The following is a 22221-nucleotide window of genomic DNA, read 5'->3' on the forward strand; positions in this document are numbered from 1 at the left end:
GGCACCAGGTTTAAGGTTGAGACTTGAGAGCCTTGGCCATTAATTATGGCTTCTCCCATGCTCTGACGGCTCTTCTCCTCGAAATGTATCCATGTAGGGAGGACACACCTGGGCACAGTGGGCTCTTTTCCTGGGTCAAGTTCTGAAGGGCACCAGAAGACTTGCCGTTTCTCGAATGGGTAGGCTCTTCGTTAACTATTGATTAGTGCGAGTGTTGATTTATGGGCGTCATCAGGTAATCTTCATAATTTTCTTGTTATTGATGCTGTCAGATCTGAGACGGTGCTAGCTAGCTAACTAACTGACACAAGGAACTCCTTAATGCAGGAACCATCATGCTCACCAAATCTTTTGATTGAATCGATGAGTGATTTAAAGCAGTAGAGATATTTCAAGGTTGTGAAGAGTTCAGCTGATTGATTAGCAGGGCAACTTCTGCCACCGACTTGCCAGTTCAGGAAGAGATAGAGAATTAGAGATGACTGTCACATCACTTCATTTTGGGGGATTCTTTTGTGTACAATGAATCCACTTTGCTAAAGTGTTAGGATGATTCTTTTTCACATTGTTATAAAAAAATCCACTTAAAAATAGTCCAGGTCAGTTTGTAGTTTGCTCATAAACACTTATAGGAATTTTTGTTATTTTTTATGAAGATTATTATAATTTCCTGATTTCATATTATTCATGTAGCCAGTCTTCTTGTAACGAATATATTTCTGGCCATGAATTAATTGATTTTCCCGGTCAAAAGATAAGCATCTTTGCCTATCTTTTGTCATTATGGTTAGTTTCGCAGCTTTCTCTTAAGAGATTAATGTACCCATCTGTGCATATACAAGTATAAAACTAAGAATGTAAACATGGTACCGCGTGTATGGCAGCTGTGGCTCTCCGGTCTACGAGCAAACTTCTGATCAAAGATATCTTCATCATGAGATCAGATGCGAATGCAAGCAACATAGTTACTGCTAAGCAGAAGTCAAAGTGAGAGAGACAAACCTCACACCCCTAAGAGCATGTGCCTCACCTTGAGGCAAGAGAAGCATCCTGCATTCCTAAGCAAGTAAGCAGCTTTTCCTTTCCAGAATCCAAGCAACCGAAAAGAAGGCCAAGTTTCTTCACACTGCGGCCAGCCACAGATGTCGTCCCGGTCCGCAATAAACAGAGCCAAGGCTGGAGAGCCTGGGAGGATGCTAGTGAGAGGGTGCACTGCACACAAAATGGAGATGGATGGAGGTAGTAAGTACAGATCAAGAGGCCACACAATAGGCGGCAACAACTACAAGAGGCTTCCCTACCTGCTGCTCCTGCTGCTGGCCATCGGCGCCGCCACGCTGAGCGTCAGCGTCCTGCACAAGATGAGGGAGCGGCGCCTCCTCTCCGTCCTCGTCCAGGAACGCGAGCAGCAGCTCATGTCCCTCCAGGTCCGCCTCGAGGTATGAATACGGTTTCTGGCATGCCATGCATCTGAATTGTTTTGCTACTTCTCTGTGCTTGCACCTCTTTGCACTGCTGCCAGTAGATTATTATTGCCCCACTTTGGTGATTTATCACCTGAACTCTGAAGTGCTCTACGCCTCTAACCAGTAAGCTGAGTTTAGTTCTCTTATTCACTGAATGACGTCACATAAATGTAGCCCTAGGACCTCGAGCAAAAAATCCTCAGGTGCCAATATTAGCAGTTCCAAATAATAAATATTCCTGGGCAGGCTATGAATATCTTCTTATCTTCAGTGGATGAAAGAGTCTTACATGAGCAATCATGCAGGCTGTAGCTGAAAGATTCTAACCTCGATTTTCAATCAACATCATGGTCACAGATTACAAGTACCAAAAGTAATCCCAGCCTCCCCATAGGGCATATACGCTTGGCATGTGGCTTGTGCAAATACTCATAGCACCAATTAACAGAAGTACAGATAGAACACAACTGCACTAATGCACTCACAAAATATCTATAGTCCAACAATGAGCATAATGTCAAATATGGAATCATGCATTCATAGCATTCAATATCGTAAAAGAATTCCATTCCATACGAACACAGAAATCTTGGGCTGGAAATATCAAAATATAAACATATAATATTCACTGAACATATTTTTGATTTACAACCTAAGGATAGCTATGACAATGATATTCTCGTAGCACTACCACATGCAGAGCTTAAACTATCTGCCTATTCCATTAGTGTGCTTTATAGATATATTTTATTTGGTTCGTTCACAAACCTGTTTTTCAAAGTAAATGACATCTCATTAACCAAATATTGCTATTTCACTTGGCCAGAATGAAAAGGAAATCAGTAAAGAGATGAGGAGAAAAGTGGATGAACTGGAAGCTAAAACGTCTATCCTGAGTATTGAGAGGACAGAACTGAAGAACAAGGTCATGAATTCAGAAACAACCACCACCTATCTTACCAACACCCAGAAAGAACTGGAGGCAGCTCTTGTGGAGAAAGAGAGCCATATCAACCAAATGAAAGAGATTGTAGCTGCTTCAGGCCCTGACCAGATGTCCGCTATAAAAGAACTCCTGAAACAAAAGGAAGCTGAGCTTGAAGAGATCAAGACCAAGTTCAGCAGCAATGCTGTGTTAGCCACAAACAATGAAAATGCAACTTCTGGCACTGTAGCACCCGAGAATTCTGCAAGCTCTGATGATACCATACCTGCTCCAACAGAAGAAGATCATTCCTATAACACCACTGCATCAGAGAGCAACCACCAAGACGAGAGAATTTTAGAGAGCACAAACAACAAAGATGTAAATCCTGATGCTGTGATACCTGAGGAAAAAATAAATTCCAGTGATTCCATGCCTGTTACAGGAGAAGAACTGCATTCCGACGACACCACTGCATCCGAGAGCAACCACCAAGATGAGAGAACTGTAGTGGGCACAAACAACAAAGATGTTGTAACTCCTGACACTGTCATAGCTGAGGAAAAAGCAAACTCCAGTGGTTCCGCACCTGATCAAGCAGAAGAACTGCAATCCTACAACACCACCGCATCCGAGAGCAACCACCAAGAAGATGGTTCATCAGAAGGTCAGTTTGTAAAGTTCACAACTAACTTCGAAGATGATGCCTTACAAGAGAAAACAGACAATGCCAATCAAAGTTCAGACGACCCCCCTCCAAAGGGAACGCATTCAGAGGAATCTGAACTTCGTCAATCGGCAGACAGTCAAGAAATCAGCAAAGAAGAAGTAGATGGGAGAAAACAATTGGAGGACACCCAAGGCGAGGTCAGCTACCACAGCAGAGAGAGTAAGCTGCTTGAGAAGGAAGACGGCAAAGAAGTTGCTAGAGAACCAGAGAAGGAAATCAACCTTGATGGTGAGATGAAGATCTCAAAAGACAGTCAAGAAATCAACAAAGAAGAACTTGATGGGAAAAAGCAATTGGAGGACCCCCAAGGCGAGGTCAGCTACCACAGCAAAGAGAGTAAGCTGCTTGAGAAGGAAGATGGCAATGAAGTTGCTAGAGAACCAGAGAAGGAAATCAGCCCTGATGGTGAGATGAAGATCTCAAAAGACAGTCAAGAAATCAGCAAAGAAGAACTAGATGGGAGAAAACAATTGGAGGACCCCCAAGGCGACCACAGCAGAGAGAGTAAGCTCCTTGAGCAGGAAGATGGAAAAGAAGTTGCTAGAGAACCAGAGAAGAAAATCAACCCTGATGGCCAGATGAAGATCTCAAGCAGCTTGACTGAAGCCAACCAAGAGATAATGCAAGTCGTGGAACCTGTTGCCAGCCCTGCAGATGCAAACCTCAGCTTGTCCACAAATAACAGGGAATCAAAAGAAACAAGCAAGAGGCGTAGGAAGAGGAAGTCCAGATCCAAAAGGAGGAAGAGGACTGATGTTGCTGCCAGCAATGTTGATGGAGAAGTCATCAAAGGGAGGTAGATGCCACAGCGAATCCGTAAGGAACTGTTTGGATATGAAGAATCACTGCAATACAATGATGGAAGGTACAGGAAGGAAAATTTGCAAAAGCATATCACAAGAGGCAAAACCTAGATCACTGGCATATGCTGAATAGCTCTGAAGACAGCAATGGGAAATAATATAGCTACACAGCTTGTATAATTAGTTATCAGTTTGTAGCTGATGGCAGCATAAATAATTATTTATTTCCTGAATACTGGAAATTGATTCTTCGGTGAACCTAGTAGTAAGCCATGTTGCACTTTACTTCCTGTGAACACCTAGCTGCATGGTAGCTTTCACTAGAAAGTTCTTTCAATGATAAAATTCTCTCTGAGGTTACAACATAAGAATATTATGTACAATTATTACTACAAGCACATGTGCCGAAGACATGTTTGCCAAGCATACAAGTACAGCAGATATATGAAACAAATTACCAGCAAACAATTTTCTCACAGCAGGCATAAATATGCACCCTCTGAATAAGCTTTATTGGCCTCATGCAGAAAAGGTACAAATAAAATTGAGCAACTATCAATAGAAATTAACTTCTGAACCAGTGAATCTGGAAATGATATAAGATAATTCTTCTTCTGAAGATGTATAAATAATAACCAGACAAAAAAAGGTTGACCTGTCTGAATATCCAATAAATATGTATCTCAAAACTTGTTGTAGCACCTCAATAATTTAAATCAATTCTACAATTATGCCCTTCCTCCAGTCTCACCAAAAAATCAAAATGGAAAAAATTACATTGGTGGTTGCAAGTTATGAAGCCATGTACTTGATGCTGTTCACGTAGCAGCCTACTGAATGCCAATCTTAGCTCTTCTGCTATTACCTGTATGGCTGGTCATATCTGTAGTCGATGTACCTTATCAACTACACATGCCAGCATAAACAACTGTCCATGTTTAATCTGAGGGTGTAACTTGTGAACGAAGCCTATCGAATTCACAAGAATGTTCGTGTGTGCCTGTTCAAGCTATGCATTTGAAGCATGTCCATCAGAAGGTCACAAAAAGTTCTAATATTGATACACATTAATCAGCGCATGAAGCACCGTTGAAGCAGAGGGTGTGAATAATCCACATAGTTGTCCCAGAAGCCCTTGTACTTCTCCATCCCAATTTTCAGCCATGGCTTCAAGTTTCCATTGTAATGCAATACTGCACCTTCCTTGATAGTATCAGGATCGACAGTTGTATAGCCCAGCCCCAAGACATGCCATTTTGGGTCCAGTGCTTCAACCAAGCCATAGAAAGCAAGAAGCCCAGGTGGTAAAGATCCAAGCTTCCACAGGGTATGATCAGCATTGCGCTCCTGCCAATAATGATATATACCTGTAACATTCTTGTTCCTCCATTCAACAAGATCAAGCACATTCATACCAAACGCCCAGCCACAAGCATCAGGATCAAAATGAGCACGAATCAGAGGATGAGAATGATTGAGATACTTATGAAATCTGTGGAACGTCTCCATGCAAGTCTCAACTGCCCCCATAACATTACCGTTGAGGTTGATTGTAAACAAATCTGACAGGTCTTTCTGAACAACAATGTCATCATCAAGAAACACCACCTTGTGCAGTTCTGGATAAATTTCTGGGATGTAAAACCTCAGGTGGTTGAGCATCGATAAGTACTTTGGATTTCTGAACTTGATTGGTGTTCCGCGATTACCACTTCCAGAGAAGTAGAAATTCTGTGTAGCAGCATCCTGGAGCTGTTTAAGAACAGGAACATACGAAGCATTTAGCCAAGTGAAGTCCTCCACCTTTTGTATCTCCACAATGGCCCCTCTGTAGTCATTCAAGGCAAACCACGCCCTCATTGGATCATAGTTCACCTCGTCCGTCACCAAATGGAAAACAATCTTTTCAGGGTGCTTTGAATTCAGAGTTGTAGAATTGACGACAACAGAGACAGCAATGATGTTGTCCGAGAAAACACAGTAGTGATAGAGGCTGTTATCCCTCAGATTGCTCTGCACTGCTGGGCTCCTATCCAAGAACTTCCTCTGAAGCTCGGCGCTCTTGAACCATTCCATGGTTAACCGCACACCAAGGCAATAAAGCCCCTTTGGGAGCTCCTCGGCAGCAATCTGGCCATACTTTGTGCTCTTGTCCGCCTCGGCCTTTGACTTCTCCTCCAGGGACAGAATCTGGCCCTTCAGCTTCAAGATGGTGACCGCACTATCGTACCGGAACTGCTGAGCCTGGTAGAACAGCACGGCCATGTCCCTGATCGCCTTCTCCGCATCCTCCTTGACCACCGAGCAACCATGGGCCGCAGCACGGGCGAGGATGCTCTGCTCCCGCCGCACCAGCGCACCAAGCTCCGCCACGAACTGCAGGTTGCTGGCTTCTTTCGCGACCGTGATGTAGGTCTTTGCGAGAGAAATCTGGTCCATGAGCTGGCGAGAAAGCGAGTGAGCGCTCATCATTTCGTCCGTCATGTTGTGCGTGTCCGTGATAACCTCGAGGTAAGATCTCTGCGCATCAAAAGTTCAGGACATTCAGACGCTAGTCCAGCATTCATGATTGATGTTCTCTAAACAAACAGTTAGCGTGTAGAGTACTAGTCAAGTAGTACCACTACAGAACTAGCAAATTCAGCAGTTATAATGACTTAACACCTAGTAGTAGAATCTGATGGTTCCGAGCCAGACTAGGCAATATGATTTACGAAATGCGGAACGGCAGATGCGGTGCGGCTTAATCGGTTGTATAGTTATTATTACCTGGTGGAGGAGAGGGGAGGAGACGGCATCGGCGTCGGCGTCGGCGGATCCGGAGGAGGAGGCGTCGGTGGCGGGCGGGGAGGAGGGGTCGGGGGAGCCGGCGAGGCCGAGGAGGAGGAGGGCGCAGGCGAGGGCGAGGAGGAGCGAGAGCAGGAGGCGGGCCCAGAGCGGGCGCTGCTGCCAGCGGCGCCGGAAGGACGGGCGGCGCTGGTCGAGGAAGGGGCGCCGCCTCGTCGCCGGGTCGAGGAGGCCCGCCGGCCGCACCATCGCCGCGCCGGCCCCGTCGGCGCCCGACGAGATCTCGCGGGAGTGGTTTCCCTTCTCCTTCCGCGCGGCCCTCAGATCTCGCACGGCGCGGCGCGGCGCGGCAGGGAGGCAGCTTCGTGTGTGCCCCTTTGCTTGACTGCGGCCGCGACTGCGACTGGTTTGATTCCTTCCCCACCCCTTGCCGATCTGTTGGCAGCGGCGGCAGCTGGGAATGGGATCCACGCGGTAAGTTTTGAGTTCACGCTGGCGGAGCACCTTTTCCCGATTCACCGCGGTGCTCTGTCGACAACAACTGCCCTGCGCCGCGCCGTGGATGGATGCAAGCAAGGCCGGCCGGCAACAACCCAATAACGCTGGACTAATGGCATCTCCAACCTTTTTTTTCAGACCACCTAACGACGACCACCTAACGACGACCACCAGCACTGAAGCAAGCCGAAGGCGCGCCGCCGTCATCGCCCCTCCATCGCCGAAGTCGGGCATAACTTGTTATAGTAAACAGTCAGGAAGTCGTCGTGTTAAGTCCCTCCACACGCCCACCAACCCAATAACGTTGGACTAATGGCATCTCCAACCTGACCCACAAAATTTGCTCACTGGGCCGCCGCGGACACAGATGTGGGAGCTGGCCAAACAACGCTACCCGCAAGCACTTTAAACACGGTTCAATTAAACCAGACAAAATTCATGTAAAAACGGCAGATTTCGTTAAAATTCGGACATGATTTACATAAAGGGTTAATATTTCGACCATTTAACTAAGAACTGTAAAAAAAGACCTAAACCCTATACCGAAAGACCACCTCGTATGCATGGTCGCCCTGCCCTGCCGCATCGTCGTCGCCATTCATGTCGTCGTCGTCGTTGTCCCTCCAACGACGGAAGGGCGTCGGAGCGACGCGGCAGCCTTGTCCGGCGGCTGCCTGGCTCTCGCAGAGTGGCTACGATAATTCCTTACGGTTGGGGATTATCAAGAATTTGATAGGGTTCGATTTTGGGGGAGATCAGTGATTAGGTATAAATTGTGTAATATGGTCATGTGTAGTATGTTATATGCATGTCTTTTTGGAAGTGTGTTGACCTTCATGATCTTTATTGATGTGCAGTCCATGTATTAAGGTGATTGTTGGTATGAGGGTTGGTTGTACACATTGTAGTTCTGATCCTTGTACCAGCACTCCCCTTCTACATGAAAGCATGCAGTGAAAATCATTCAAACTTTACCCAATGATGCATGCTCATTGTTGTTTGTCTCGATGCTTACTTGTGTAGTGATGCATTGTTCTTGCTCGCATTGCTAGTCCAGATGCATGTTTCTTCATTGTTGCGTAGTCCATGTGCAATATGCTAGAAATGCGGTAGTGTGTTTAGCTTCATGATCTTCATTGCATTGCTCTACCGACAAGCTGGTCCTCAGCAATGCTGCGCAAGGCAGACACTCCAAGGATGTAGGGAAAGGCAGTGCCTCCAAAAGGTGGATGGGGAAGCCGACGAATGTTGGCCACTTCCATGAGGAAGTATCTCCAACCCACTTTTGCCAGGTGCTCTTAGCAACTGAGGTGGATTTACTACACATTCCCGATGCCTTCCATCACTAGATGGGCACCATCCCATGGTCTATCGTTCCGAAGACAAACACAGATGCAACTGGATGTTGAGGCTGAACAATGTCAATGGGAGGGTTGCCATGGATCAAGGATGGCTATGCTTCGCCATTGCTCACAAGCTGCAGATCGACTACTGTTGAATTATATATGGGCTTTGGCCCATCTAATACAATAATCCCTGGTTAATCTCTAAGGCCCATTTAGGTGCATGGCAAGTGATGGGAAGTTTAGTATCATCCTGCTACAGTAGTGAGAGTGAGACCCCTTTATAAGGGTTGCTCTACCACATGTCATTGGGAGATTGAGAAGAGGAGTTGTACACACGCGCTCCTCCTTCTCCGCCGCCCGCCCCGCCTCGTCACGACGCGTGCGTGCGCCGCGGGTTGCGGGAATGAGCCGAACCGGGCCTTATTTTTGCCGGTCAGGAATGTTTAATTAATTGTGGATTAATTAACGAGTAGGTAACGGAAGTGCCACTGTCCGAGACGGCCTATATAGGGAGGCACTGGCCAGTGGAGTGAACCATAACTCACTCACTCCCCTCCTGCACAAAGCCTAGCCGTCATCTACTGTTCCGCTCTCTGCTAATTGGTTGGGTACAAATGTGAGACGGTCTATATATTTTAATTCATTTTTGTGTAATGAGAATCATCGGAACTAAATTGCATTAGTTACTTGAGATGATTACTTGTGCATGCTAAGTGGATCTTCTGTCATTTTATTGATTGTAGGAAAAAATCATTTAAGTTGTGCTTGTCTAAATTGGCCAGATGTTCTACACTCTACACAACCATTCTTCTATGTCTCTTCTGTATACATTTTTGTCTTGCTCGTTGTCCTTCCTTGCTTTATTCTGTTGCATATAAAGGATGTGTTGTAGAATTGGGTGAGTTGTGTTAGAAGGGAGAGAGAGGTTTGGTGGAATTGTTCGTTGTATTGCTTGAGCCTCGTGGGCATATATATAGGAGTACAATGATCTACTTGGAGTACAAGACAAGCCAGAACAAATCCTAGTCTATCTCGTCTTTCCTAATAATCACGATACTCAACATCCCCCCCGCAGTCACAACGGTAGCGATGCAAACGGTGAGACTGGAGAAGAATCGGAAGGCAATCCGACGGACACCCCCCCCCAGTCGTAACGGTCGACGCATCGCGGAGTCGTGGCTGGAGTGACAACTGACGAGGTTGCTCAAGCATGGCGGTAGCCCTTTATGCCGTTTGTCGATGGAGCCGAGAGCCGAGGGTGGTGTAGCCGTGGTCGAGGTAGCCGCATGAAGAATGTCGTGGTCGATGTCGAGTCTGGGAGCCGGTGTCGAGGATGTCGCCCTGGAGCCGCGGGCGCAAGGAGGCAACGAGTTAGCATGGGCGCATTGGTGTCGAAGTAGTGGTGCGCCGGGAAGAAGATGTTGTTGATGACGCATCACGGCCGGTTTGCCAAACCCGGGGACACATCATAGACGAAGGCATGCACCGGTGTTGCCAGCACCGGACATGCGTAGACGGACGAAGACGAAGTTGACGAAGCGCCGCACCAGGCTTGCCAGGCCCGGGGACACGTCGTGGACGAAGGCACACATCGGTGTTGCCAGCACCGGGCATGCATAGACGAGGACCTGCATAAGTTGTACGCCATGTCGGAGGAGTCGGAGAGGCCAGCAGAGAAGGACTCGACGACGGTTGCGGCGTCAATCAGCACAGGGCCGATGTCGCCTGCGATTGTCGGAGTAGACGAAGTGGTCGGGGTAGATGACAGCGACGCTGGCAACGGGCCGGTGCTGGGCGAAGACAAAGGAGGTGGACGGGCGGCGGCAGCGGCTACGTGGGTAGCGGTGGCGGCGGCCAAAGGAGAGCAGCGGCGGCTAGGTTAGGAGCGCGGCGGCGGGGCTCGAAGTAGGCTAAGAACCCGACAGCATGACGAAGACCGGCGCGGACAGTGGCGTTCCCGCGCCAAGGGAGGCGGCGCGACGCATACCACGGGAAGTCAACGCGCGTGGATGATGAAGTGGACCGTGGGCCGCCGCGCTACGGCCCGAAGGGGCGATGCAGCGGCGGCGGGCAGGTCGGGGTGACGGCGGGAAGACCTCGGGGCGGCGACAGGGACCGCGGGCCGCGGCGTGACAACCCGAAGGGGCGGCGCGACGGAGGAGCGCGGTTCGATGCAACCGTGGGGACAGCCTCTCGACGGCGGCGTGGACCGCGTGCCACGCTCGCTACGGCCCGATGGGGCGACGCAGTGGCGACGCGAGGGTCGGTGCTGCCACGGGGACGACCTGGAGCGGACGGCCTCTGGGTGGCGGTGGACCGCGGGCCGCGGTACTACGACCTGAAGGGGCGACGCAGCGGTGACACGGGTCGGTGCAGCTGGGAGAAGAACCACGGGGTGGCGGCGCTGCGGCCCGATAGGGCGACGCAGCGGCATCCCATTGCTTGATCGGTAGAGGGGCGCGCTGAACTCGGGACGGTCTTCACGGGGCCTGCGGAGGCGCGCGCAACCGACGGGCCAGGTCGGTCGCACGGCGTAGATGAGGCGGATCGCGACGGCGGGCGGATGATCAATCCGATCGCGCGCGAGGTCGGGGACGCCGCTCGGTGGAGGCGGAGTCCGAGATGAAGCTGGCGGCGGCGGGCGACAGGACGGCTATGATTGGCCGCAGCATGACGCGAGGCCACCGGGTCGGGGTGATGCAGGAGTCCCGATCGAAGCAGGGCGGTGACGGTCGGCGTAGATCGACGGACGGGCCGTCGCGCAAACGGCGGCGGTGAAGGACCGTCGCATGACGCGAGGCCGTCGGGTCGGGGCGACTGGCGGGCCGCCGCGCAAGGCCGCCGGGTCGAGGCGACCGACGGGCAGACGCTGGGTCGGTGAAGAAGCCGGCCAATCACGCGGGTGTTGGAGTAAAGGCGCACGTGATCGACGATCAAAGCGGCCGGCGAGAGAGAGAAAATCCGAATCAAAGGATCGGGAAAAAAGACTCTCTAGGGCAGCCGGCCAACACGACCGACGGACGAACCCTAGATACGGGCGACGCGGCCCCCGGCGGCGGTCATGAAGGCCAATCATCCCGGAGGTGGGTGCGGGTGCGGAAGCGGCGGCGGCTAGGGTTTAGGATCAACTTGCGATAGATACTATGTTAGAAGGGAAAGAGGTTTGATGGAATTGTTCGTTTTATTGCTTGAGTCTCGTGGGCATATATATAGAAGTACAATGATTTACTTAAAATATAAGACAAGCCAGAAAAAATCCTAGTCTATCTTATTTTTTCTAATAATCACGATACTCAACAAGTTGAATCCCTTTTGTGTATCTGTGGTGTGTCACAAGTTTGTCTCTGATGCATCTGTCTTTCCTACTACAGATCTAAGAAACTAATCAAAGAAGACCTTCCTGGCCCTCTTGAGTCACTTGAGTATGCTCTCTCGAAGAAACACTGTGCAATATTAATGTATGAGATCCGTCTATGTTATATCTAGATGTGAGATAATATCTTATATCTAAGTTTTTTTTGTTTGTTCTGTTTATTTGATTTTAATTTGTCAAAGCCCAAAACTAAAAACTACCTTATCGTGTGTCCGCCTTGGTGACCGGCCTATACACAAATCTGGTCACTAGCTTCCCTCATAAAAAAATCTGGTTGCTAGCTACCCGTACAAAGAGCCTTTGTTTTAGGGAACATGATCGCTAGCTTTATCTGAAAAACAAAATGATCGCTAGTGCTAAATCGACTTGTTAGCTTTTGCCTCTGATCACATAGCTAGCTTCTAGGCCGCGAATGATTTATTTTATTTTTTGCCCTTTGGTTTTTGCGTTTTTCACTATTATATTTTATAATTAATTTTAAGTAAAGAACAAAATTTCATCAACACATATTTCAAAAACATATTCACGAATTTACATAAGTTTTTTCAAATTATAAAAAATGTTAACGAATACCAAAAATGTTCTAATATATGGTGAACAATACTTTAATATATGATAATCATTTTTTGAATACACACTAATTTTTTTTCCAATACACACTGGACATTGTTTTTGATATGCATGAACTTATTTATATACGATGCTAAAAGCAAACTTTTTTAATATACATTGAACTAAAAGCGAACGGGAAAAAATTAGGGAAAATAGATAATAAGAAGAGAACAAAAAATAAACACATTTTGATTTGATTTAAAAAAATTGATCAACATGATCAATTTTAGAAAAATGAACTAATTTACAAATTTTGAAACTTGTGAATTTATGAACAAACAAAAAATTATCAGAATATGAAAAAAATGAGATCAACTTTTGAAAAATAGAGAAATAAAAAATAGATGGAAAACAATGAAGAAAACTGGTAAATAAAAAAGCAAAAATAACATGAAGAAAATGAAACAAAAAAAAGTATTATAGCTACTTGGGCCAGCTCATCTGCAGTTTGTTCGCTGACTAGGGTGGACTCGAAACTAGGGAAAAAATGTTTGACCCCCAATGACAAGCCGAAGGTGGACTCTCAATTGGGAATAAAAAAGGTCGGGCCCTAGTTGCGGGTCAAGTTTGGACTTGCAACTAGGGACAAAAATTGTTGGACCCTAATTGCGAGTCAACGGTGGACTTGCAGCTGGGACTAGAAAGGGTCCAGGTCCAGTTGCGAGTCGATGGTGGACTTGCAACTGGGGAAAAAGGCCGGCCCCAGTTGTGAATCGAGGGTGGACTTGCAATTGGGACTAAAAAATGTCGGGCACCAGTTGCGAGTCGATGATGAACTTGCAACTCAGACAAAAATGGTTGAGCTCTACTTGTGAGCCAAGGGTGGACTTGCAACACGGACAAAAAATGTTGGACCCTAGTTGCGAGTCGAGGACGAACTTGCAACTTTGACAAAAAAGGTTGGACACTAGTTGCGAGTCGAGGGTGGACTTGCAACTCGGACAAAAAAGGTTGGGCCCCAGTTGTGAGTCGAGGACGAACTTGCAACTCAGACAAAAAATGTTGGACCCTAGTTGCGAGTCGATGGTGGACTTGCAACTCGGACAAAAAAAGGTTGGTCCCTAGTTGCGAGTCGAGGATGAACTTGCGCGACTCAGACAAAAAAGGTTGGGCCCCAGTTGCGAGTCGTGGACGAACTTGCAACTCGGACAAAAAAGGTTGGACCCTAGTTGCGAGTCGACGGTGGACTTGCAACTCGGATAAAAAGGTTGGGCCCCAGTCACGAGCCAAGGACGCACTTGCAACTCATATAAAAAAAGGTTGTGCCCTAGTTATGAGTCGAGGGTGGACTTGCAACTCGGACAAAAAGTGTTGGGCCCCAGTTGCGAGTCGATGGTGGACTTGCAACATGAAAAAAAAATCTAGCCCCATTTGCATCGAGAGTGGACTTGCAACTAGGACAAAAATGGTTTGGCCACAATTGGACTTTCAACTGGAAAGAAAAGGCCGAACCCCAGTTGTGTGTCGAGGGTGGACTCACTAGTGCAGAACCGGGCAATAGCACCGGTTCATAAGGCCCTTTAGTGCCGGTTCGGTAACCGGCACTAAAGTGTGGGCACTAAAGGGCTCCCCCCCTTTAGTACCGCCGGTTCAGCACGAACCGGTGCTAAAGGGCAACCACGTGGCACGAGCCAGCTCCGTGGGCACGTAGGACATTAGTACCGGTTGGTAACACCAACCGGTACTAAATGTTTGGGTGTGTTTTGGTTTTATTTTTTATTTTTACTTTAATTTTGTGTTTTCAATTTAATTTAGTGATTGTTTTACATTATAATGAGTTGTTAAATCATTAGGTGAATGTACCGCAGATTAGTTTGACTGGATGCATGTGGATCCTAGCTAAGTCATCAAGTATATGTCATATCCATATTATATATACTTGATCACCTAATTAAGTGATCGAGGTAATATGGATATGGCATATACTTGATCACTTAGCTAGAATCCATCCAGTTGAAACTAATCTGCGGTTTCTTTCATAAATGATATAATAACTCATCATCATCATCATCATATTAATATAAAAACTCTTGCATCATATATATCATCACCAACAACAGTTTTCATAGCTAGCTAAAAATCATCATATAATAGTCGTCTCATTACCACTACTTAATCATCATATAGTCATTACCGCTATCTAATCACCACCAACACTAGCTTAAAGAAGAAACATTCACTTGTACCAGAAGCAAAGATATCATCGAGTTCAACATGGTAATGACATTATAAGCGTTCATAACACCACAAAAGCAAATCACTCTTTGAGATTAAGTTCAGGACGAAGAACACAGACATGAGAGGACAAGTAATAAGAGCATGAACTAGCTAATTAATCACTCCTGCTGCTCTCTCTCTCTCTTAGGTAAAATAGCATAGAACATGTATAGCTTTCCTGATTCATCATATTGGAGCATGCAGATGAACCTGTCTCCTAATCGTGGGTTGCACTTCTGATTGCTGCCCCCTAGTACTTCTCTGCGATCATTCACAATTTTGCTCCAGTCTTTTACTATTAAGCATTCCTCGCTATTAGAAATCCTGAATGCACTAAAGTGCATTGTAGGATATCTTAGCCGTAAGCTAATAATATTCATGGTACCTATAGTCTCGATCCAATCAGACACAACATTCATCGGGAGTCCCTGTTGAAAAACATCGTATAGTAACATACTTAGCAATGAAGTTTAGCTTAAAAAAATAATGTATGCAAAAGATGCACTGAGGAGAAATAGTAGAAATCTTACCATCTTTCCTAAATATATGTGACCGTAGTTCAATACGAACACTATTGGTTGCACGTTTTGAGTACTAACATTTCTAAGTGCAGGAATTGTTTTGTCTTGATAGCATCAAGATCCTCAAGCCATGAAACATAATGACTTGTCTCCTCGCAGTTTAGTTCAGCCCCGGGACAGTGGACGGTCCTGTCTACCAAGCGCCAGACATGTTTGCTTGATTGGAAATAAGCTGTCAATATAAATTGAGATCTGTTAATTCAACTGGTTCAAATAATCTCATATCGAAGACATAAATATGGTTGAGAAACTCACATAATGGTAGAACTGGAGGCGTCTGCACATCGACCCAGATGTCTCTATTACCTTCAATATCATCTTCCAAACGAATATCAAAGGTGATAACCATATCAGGCTCAAATGCATAAGCCTTGCATAGTGCTTGCCAAATTTTGCATTCAAAATAGGTGTATGCGTCTGCATTGTATAATTTGACGTTGAAGTTATAACCATGCTCGGTCTTCAAGTAAACTCTTTTTACCTCCATAGTTTCATTAGGACTGAAACCTATCTTATCCAAGACAAAAATTCTTGCATGACAGGGGATACTCTAGTAGAATAGTGAAAAATTAAAATTAAAAGTTGAAGCAAATGAAGCATAAGTCATGCTTAATTACGAAAAAAGACTTGTTGTTGTGACTTACTGTATCCACTTCGAAGTTATCATCCAGCTTGATGCTGAAGCGTCTATCATCAACTAGAAAATTTCTGCCGCACAGGCCGCGCTGGTCTTCGCAGTATTCACACATAATGAAATCGTGTTCGTTGTCAGACAACATTCTTATGTTCATAGGTGAAACATTAAACACTTATTAGTTCTATTAATTAAATTAATTCTGTTAATTCAACTAGTTCAACTAATTAATTCAACTAATTTAACTAAGCACTTACGAAAAATATACCTAAATAAAGTAGCTCAACTAATTCAACTAACTAGTTCAACTAATTAATTCAACTAAACTAGTTCTATTAATTTTCTTACTAAAAATAAGGTAGCTAGTTCTATATAATAAAATGTTAATTAGATAATCAAATCTCATATAACTAAATTAAATATATATCTAACATATAATTTATATCTAATTCATCTAACATTTGACATTAATATCTAACATATGTTCATATATAGGTGGAACATATGTTCTTACTAAAATAAAGTAGGTAGTTCTATATAGTAATATTTTGATTAGATCATCAAATCTCATATACCTAAATTTTCTTACTAAAAATAACTAGTTCTATTAATTCAACTAAGAATTTACTAAAAATAAACTAGTTCTATTAATTTTCTTACTAAAATATATAAAGGAGCTATATATAGTAATATTTTAATTAGATCATCAAATCTCATATACCTAAATTTTCTTACTAAAAATAAACTAGTACTAATTCAACTAGCTAGTTCAACTAAGCATTTACTAAAAATAAACTAGTTATATTAATTCAACTAGTTCAAATAATCTCATATACCTAAATTTTCTTACTAAAAATAAACTTGTTCTATTAATTTTCATACTAAAAATAAACTAGTTATATTAATTCAACTAGTTCAAATCTCATATATATACCTAATTAATATCTAGCTAATTCATCTAAAATTGACATTAATATTTAACATCTTTTCCATATAATTCATCTAACATTAACATTATAACAATCTTATCTACGTAATTTATCTAACATTAATCTAAACAACAGAAAACAGAAAATAAGTAAAAACAATGTGTGTGTGTGTACGAGCGGGGGGCGGCGGCGCACGGGCGGCGGCACGAGACGGTGATGCGACGGGGACGGCGCGACGACGAGCGGCGGGCCGGGGGCGACGGTGCGAACGAGACGCGCGACGACGTAGTACGGGGCGGCGGCGACGGGCGGCGGGGGCGACGGCGGTGACGGCGACGACGGGTTACGGGTGCGACGGCGGTGACGGCGACGACGGGCGGCGGGGCCTGCGAGGGCGGCGGGCGATGGGCGACGGCGCGGCGACGGCGGCGATGTCGCGCGAAGAAGTTGGAGAAGAAGTGGTGGTCGATGAGACTGAATTTTTCGTAAGTGTCTTACATATAGGAGGGGCCTTTAGTACCGGTTGGAGCCATCAACCGGTACTAAAGGCCAATTTTCGCCAGGCCAAGGGGCGGGAAACGGCCCCTTTAGTACCGGTTCATGCCACGAACCGGTACTAAAGGCCTAATCATCAGTACCGGCTGGAGCCACCAACCGGTACTAATGGTTGTGCGCTGCCACTGGCGGTGCACAATGTTTAGTCCCACCTCGCCGAGCGAAGGGCAGCCGCACTGGTTTATAAACCCAGCCGCGGCTGCTCCTTCGAACTTCTCTATATAGCAGACTTCTGGGCCTAACTATGGCGCGTTGCCATGTGAGCCTGCTGGCCCTTTTGGGCCTGCATTTGCACACCCTATGTCTGGCAGGCCCACTGGGCAGCGCCCCAACAAATTTTTTATATAGTTTTTTCTTTTCTCCATTATTTATTTTCTTCTATTTATTTTTGAGTAATTTTTATATAATTTTTTTCTTTTTTGCATTATTTATTTTCTTCTATTTATTTTTTAGTAATTTTTATTTTCTGCATTATTTTTTTCTATTTATTTCAATTTCACGGTCATTTAGCTCTCTAAACAATTAGGTAAGTGACTAAAAACAACAAATGATGTCAGAACATGTTGGAAATTGATGACGTCGCTTTGAATGCTGCATACTGAACACAAAAGAAGTCCGGAGTTCAAATAAGTTTAAAAACATTGAAGTGCCCGTGTAACAGATGAGTTCTCGTCTGAAACCAAGAGATGAGTTCTCGTTTGAAACCCTGATACCCCGAAAGAGATTGTCCAGTTTGTATACGAAGTGCGTCCAGTTTTTGCCGTGACCCTCTCTACTCTTTTGCACATGCTATACGGGTGAAATGATGATACCATTGCAAGTTTCAACATTTTTAGAGTTCATTTTGTAGTGATTTTCAATTTCATGGCCATTTAGCTCTCTAAACAATTAGGTAAATGACTGAAAAACAACAAATGATGTCAGAACATGTTGGAAATTGATGACGTCGCTTTGAATGCTGCATACTGAACACAAAAAAAGTCCGGAGTTCAAATAAGTTTAAAAAACATTGAAGTGCCCGTGTAACAGATGAGTTCTCGTCCGAAACCCTGATACTCCGAAAGAGATTGTCCAGTTTGTACATGAAGTGCGTCCAATTTTTGCCGTGACCCTCTCTACTCTTTTGCAGATGCTATACGGGTGAAATGATGATACCATGCCAAGTTTCAACATTTTCACAGTTCATTTTTTAGTGATTTTCAATTTCACGGTCATTTAGCTCTCTAAACAATTAGGTAAATGACTGAAAAACAACAAATGATGTCATAACATGTTGGAAATTGATGACGTCGCTTTGAATGTTGCATACTGGATACAAAAGAAGTCCGAAATTCAAATAAGTTTAAAAAACATTGAAGTCCCCGTGTAATAGATGAGTTCTCGTCCGAAACCCTGATACTCCGAAAGAGATTGTCCAGTTTGTACACGAAGTGCGTCCAGTTTTTGCCGTGACCCTCTCTACTATTTCGCACATGCTATGCGGGTGAAATGATGATACCATGCCAAGTTTCAACATTTTCACAGTTCATTTTGTAGTGATTTTCAATTTCACGGTCATTTAGCTCTCTAAACAATTAGGTAAATGACTGAAAAACAACAAATGATGTCAGAACATGTTGGAAATTGATGACGTCGCTTTGAATGTTGCATACTGGATACAAAAGAAGTCCGAAACTCAAATAAGTTTAAAAACATTGAAGTCCCCGTGTAACAGATGAGTTCTCGTCCGAAACCCTGATACTCCGAAAGAGATTGTCCAGTTTGTACATGAAGTGCGTCCAGTTTTTGCCGTGACCCTCTCTACTATTTCGCACATGCTATGCGGGTGAAATAATGATACCATGCCAAGTTTCAACATTTTCACAGTTCATTTTGTAGTGATTTTCAATTTCACGGTCATTTAGCTCTCTAAACAATTAGGTAAATGACTGAAAAACAACAAATGATGTCAGAACATGTTAGAAATTGATGACGTCGCTTTGAATGCTGCATACTGAACACAAAAGAAGTCCGGAGTTCAAATAAGTTTAAAAAATATTGAAGTGCCCGTGTAACAGATGAGTTCTCGTCCGAAACCCTGATACTTCGAAATAGATTGTCTAGTTTGTACACGAAGTGCGTCCAGTTTTGCCGTGACCCTCTCTACTCTTTCGCACATGCTATGCGAGTGAAATGATGATACCATGCCAAGTTTCAACATTTTCACAGTTCAGTTTGTAGTGATTTTTCAATTTCACGGTCATTTAGCTCTCTAAACAATTAGGTAAATGACTGAAAAACAACAAATGATGTCAGAACATGTTGGAAATTGATGACGTCGCTTTGAATGCTGCATACTAAAGACAAAAGAAGTCCGGAGTTCAAATAAGTTTAAAAAACATTGAAGTGACCGTGTAACAGATGAGTTCTCGTCCGAAACCCTGATACTCCGAAAGAGATTGTCCAGTTTGTACACGAAGTGCGTCCAGTTTCTGCCGTGACCCTCTCTAATCTTTCGCACATGCTATGCGGGTGAAATGATGATACCATGCCAAGTTTCAATATTTTCACAGTTCATTTTGTAGTGATTTTCAATTTCACGGTCATTTAGCTCTCTAAACAATTAGGTAAATGACTGAAAAACAACAAATGATGTCAGAACATGTTGGAAATTGATGACGTCGCTTAGAATGTTGCATACTGAACACAAGAAGTCCGGAGTTCAAATAAGTTATTAAAAATAAAAAAGAGGTGCAATGCTGGTTAATTTGCTTCAAGCCTTTCGGAATAGTGTAGACTGCACTGCACATAGCTCGGTGCAATCTATGCTATTCCGAAAGGCTTGAAGCTAATCAACGTGCAGGTGAGCATTGCGCCTCTTTGTCATTGTCTCAGCACTCACGGCTTATAAACCGCTCATACTGCCTCTCTCTTGACGAGGTGGGACTAAAAATCAACTTACTAAGAAACTCTAGTACCGGTTCATGCCATGAACCGGTACTAAAGGTCTTCGTGGGGGCCCCAGCCTGACCACAGCCGCACTGGCCTCATTAGTACCGGTTCGTGGCATGAACCGGTACTAAAGGTTGCCCACGAACCGATACTAATGATGCCCGCCCGCCTAGCCGTTGGAACCGGCACTAATGGTCACATTAGTGTCGGCTCAAATTCAAACTGGCACTAATGTGCTTCACATTTGACCATTTTTCTACTAGTGACTTGCAATTAGGACAAAAAAATATTGAGACCTAGTTGCGCGTTAAGAGTGCAATTGCAATCAGGAAAAAAAGGTCAGGCCTAGTTGCGACTCATGGGTGGATTGCAACTGGGACAAAAAAGGGCCAGGTTCGAGTTACAAGTCAAGGGGGTATTGCAACTCGGACAAAAAGGTTCGGTCCCTAACTGTGAGTCGAGGGTGGACTTGGAAATAGAAAAAAAGTCGGGCCCCGTTGCGAGTTGACGATGGACTTGCAACCAAGACAAACAAAGTTCGGGTCCCAAAGTCGAGAGCAGACTTGCAATTTGAAGGAAAAAACGTCGGGCCCGAGTTGCGAGTCGAGGACGGACTTGCAACTAGGACAAAAGAAAAGACCGGGTCACAGTTGCAAGTCGATTGTGGACTTGCAACTAGGACAAAAAAATATCAGACCCCAGTTGCGAGTCAAGGGCAGACTTGCAAATGGGACAAAAAAAGAACGGGTTGAAGTTGCGAGTCGAGGGTGGACTTCCAATTAGGACAAAAAAGGCCAGACCTCAGTTATGAGTTGTGGGCCAACAAAAGCGGAGTCAAACAGACCTAGGCCAACAACAAGATACACAATAAACAAACAACAACAAGGAAGGCGGAAGGTAGAGGTTGTAGGAAAATGACGGAAGAATAAATCAAATGGTGAATTAAAAAAAGTACTTATAAAATTTTAAAAATTATGGATTTAAAAGACTAAAAAAGAGAAAAAACAAAAGTTTAAAAAGATGGGACCTCTGTTGCATGTCAGTGTGTGGTTGGACTTGCATTTAGAACAAAAGTTAGGGACAAGTAGACAAAACATAACAAGGAGACACAGGAATACATCATCCAACGCCAGGAGATCAAAAGTTACGCGAAATTTACAACAACAAGATGCAACGGTGGCAGTGACTAGTTGCATGACAAGGGTGCACTTGCAACATAATCTAAAAATATGTTGGGCCAAGTTGCATCTTGGTGGTTTACTTGCAACTGCCACAATAAAAATAAAAGAGACGAGCTCCAGTTTGCATGTCGGTGGTCGACTTGCAACTAGAATAAAAAAAATAAAAAGGCGAACCCAATTAGGAGTACACTTGCAGGGAAGACCAAGACGGTTTGGACCCAGATACATGTCGGTGATCGACTTGCAACTGGAACAACAATAATAAAAAGACACAAGGTTTTTACATATTAGGGTTAGACATGAGAACAAAAATAAAAACAAGAAATTGGTCGTTGCCCATCATTGTACTGTTTAGAAACTTGGCCGGGTCGCCTCTTCTCCTTAGACAAAGAGCAATGGGATAGAGAGAGCGAAGAAATAGCCGACGAGCCAGCGTTCAACTCTTCTCTTCAACTTATACAGACAACACTTATGTTCAACTACAACAAAGAAAAAAAAAGACACAAAAACGGCCCAAAAAAGAAAGACGCATGGTGTGATGGGCTGTAAAATGAACAACAGACGAGCGACACCGGATGCGCGGGACAAAACAACCCCGATCAAAGAATTGCACAAAATTTATAGAGATAGATCAAATGGACTGAAACTTAGAT

At 44.6% G+C, this 22221-nt stretch overlaps 2 protein-coding genes across 2 annotated transcripts; one reads left to right on the plus strand and one right to left on the minus strand.

Annotated features, from left to right (window-relative positions):
• The first annotated feature begins 1142 nt into the window (after window positions 1-1142).
• On the plus strand, window positions 1143-4157 carry LOC147987291 (uncharacterized). The gene is made up of 2 exons (XM_087545210.1): window positions 1143-1439; window positions 2293-4157. Exons 1-2 carry the CDS (start codon window positions 1143-1145, stop codon window positions 3919-3921), a joined length of 1926 nt encoding a protein of 641 aa, XP_087401336.1. The 3' UTR covers window positions 3922-4157.
• A 444-nt stretch (window positions 4158-4601) lies between these two features.
• GAUT10 (galacturonosyltransferase 10) lies at window positions 4602-7206 on the minus strand. Its single transcript, XM_087545211.1, has 2 exons — window positions 6694-7206; window positions 4602-6444 (listed from the first exon to the last, which is right to left on the minus strand). The coding sequence occupies exons 1-2, from the start codon at window positions 6958-6960 to the stop codon at window positions 4996-4998; spliced, it is 1716 nt and encodes a 571-aa protein (XP_087401337.1). The 5' UTR covers window positions 6961-7206; the 3' UTR covers window positions 4602-4995.
• Between the last annotated feature and the right edge of the window lie 15015 nt (window positions 7207-22221).

This window comes from Triticum urartu, chromosome 2A, assembly GCF_056163025.1.
Source record: "Triticum urartu cultivar PI428250 chromosome 2A, HENAU_Tu73, whole genome shotgun sequence".
NCBI lineage: Eukaryota > Viridiplantae > Streptophyta > Magnoliopsida > Poales > Poaceae > Triticum > Triticum urartu.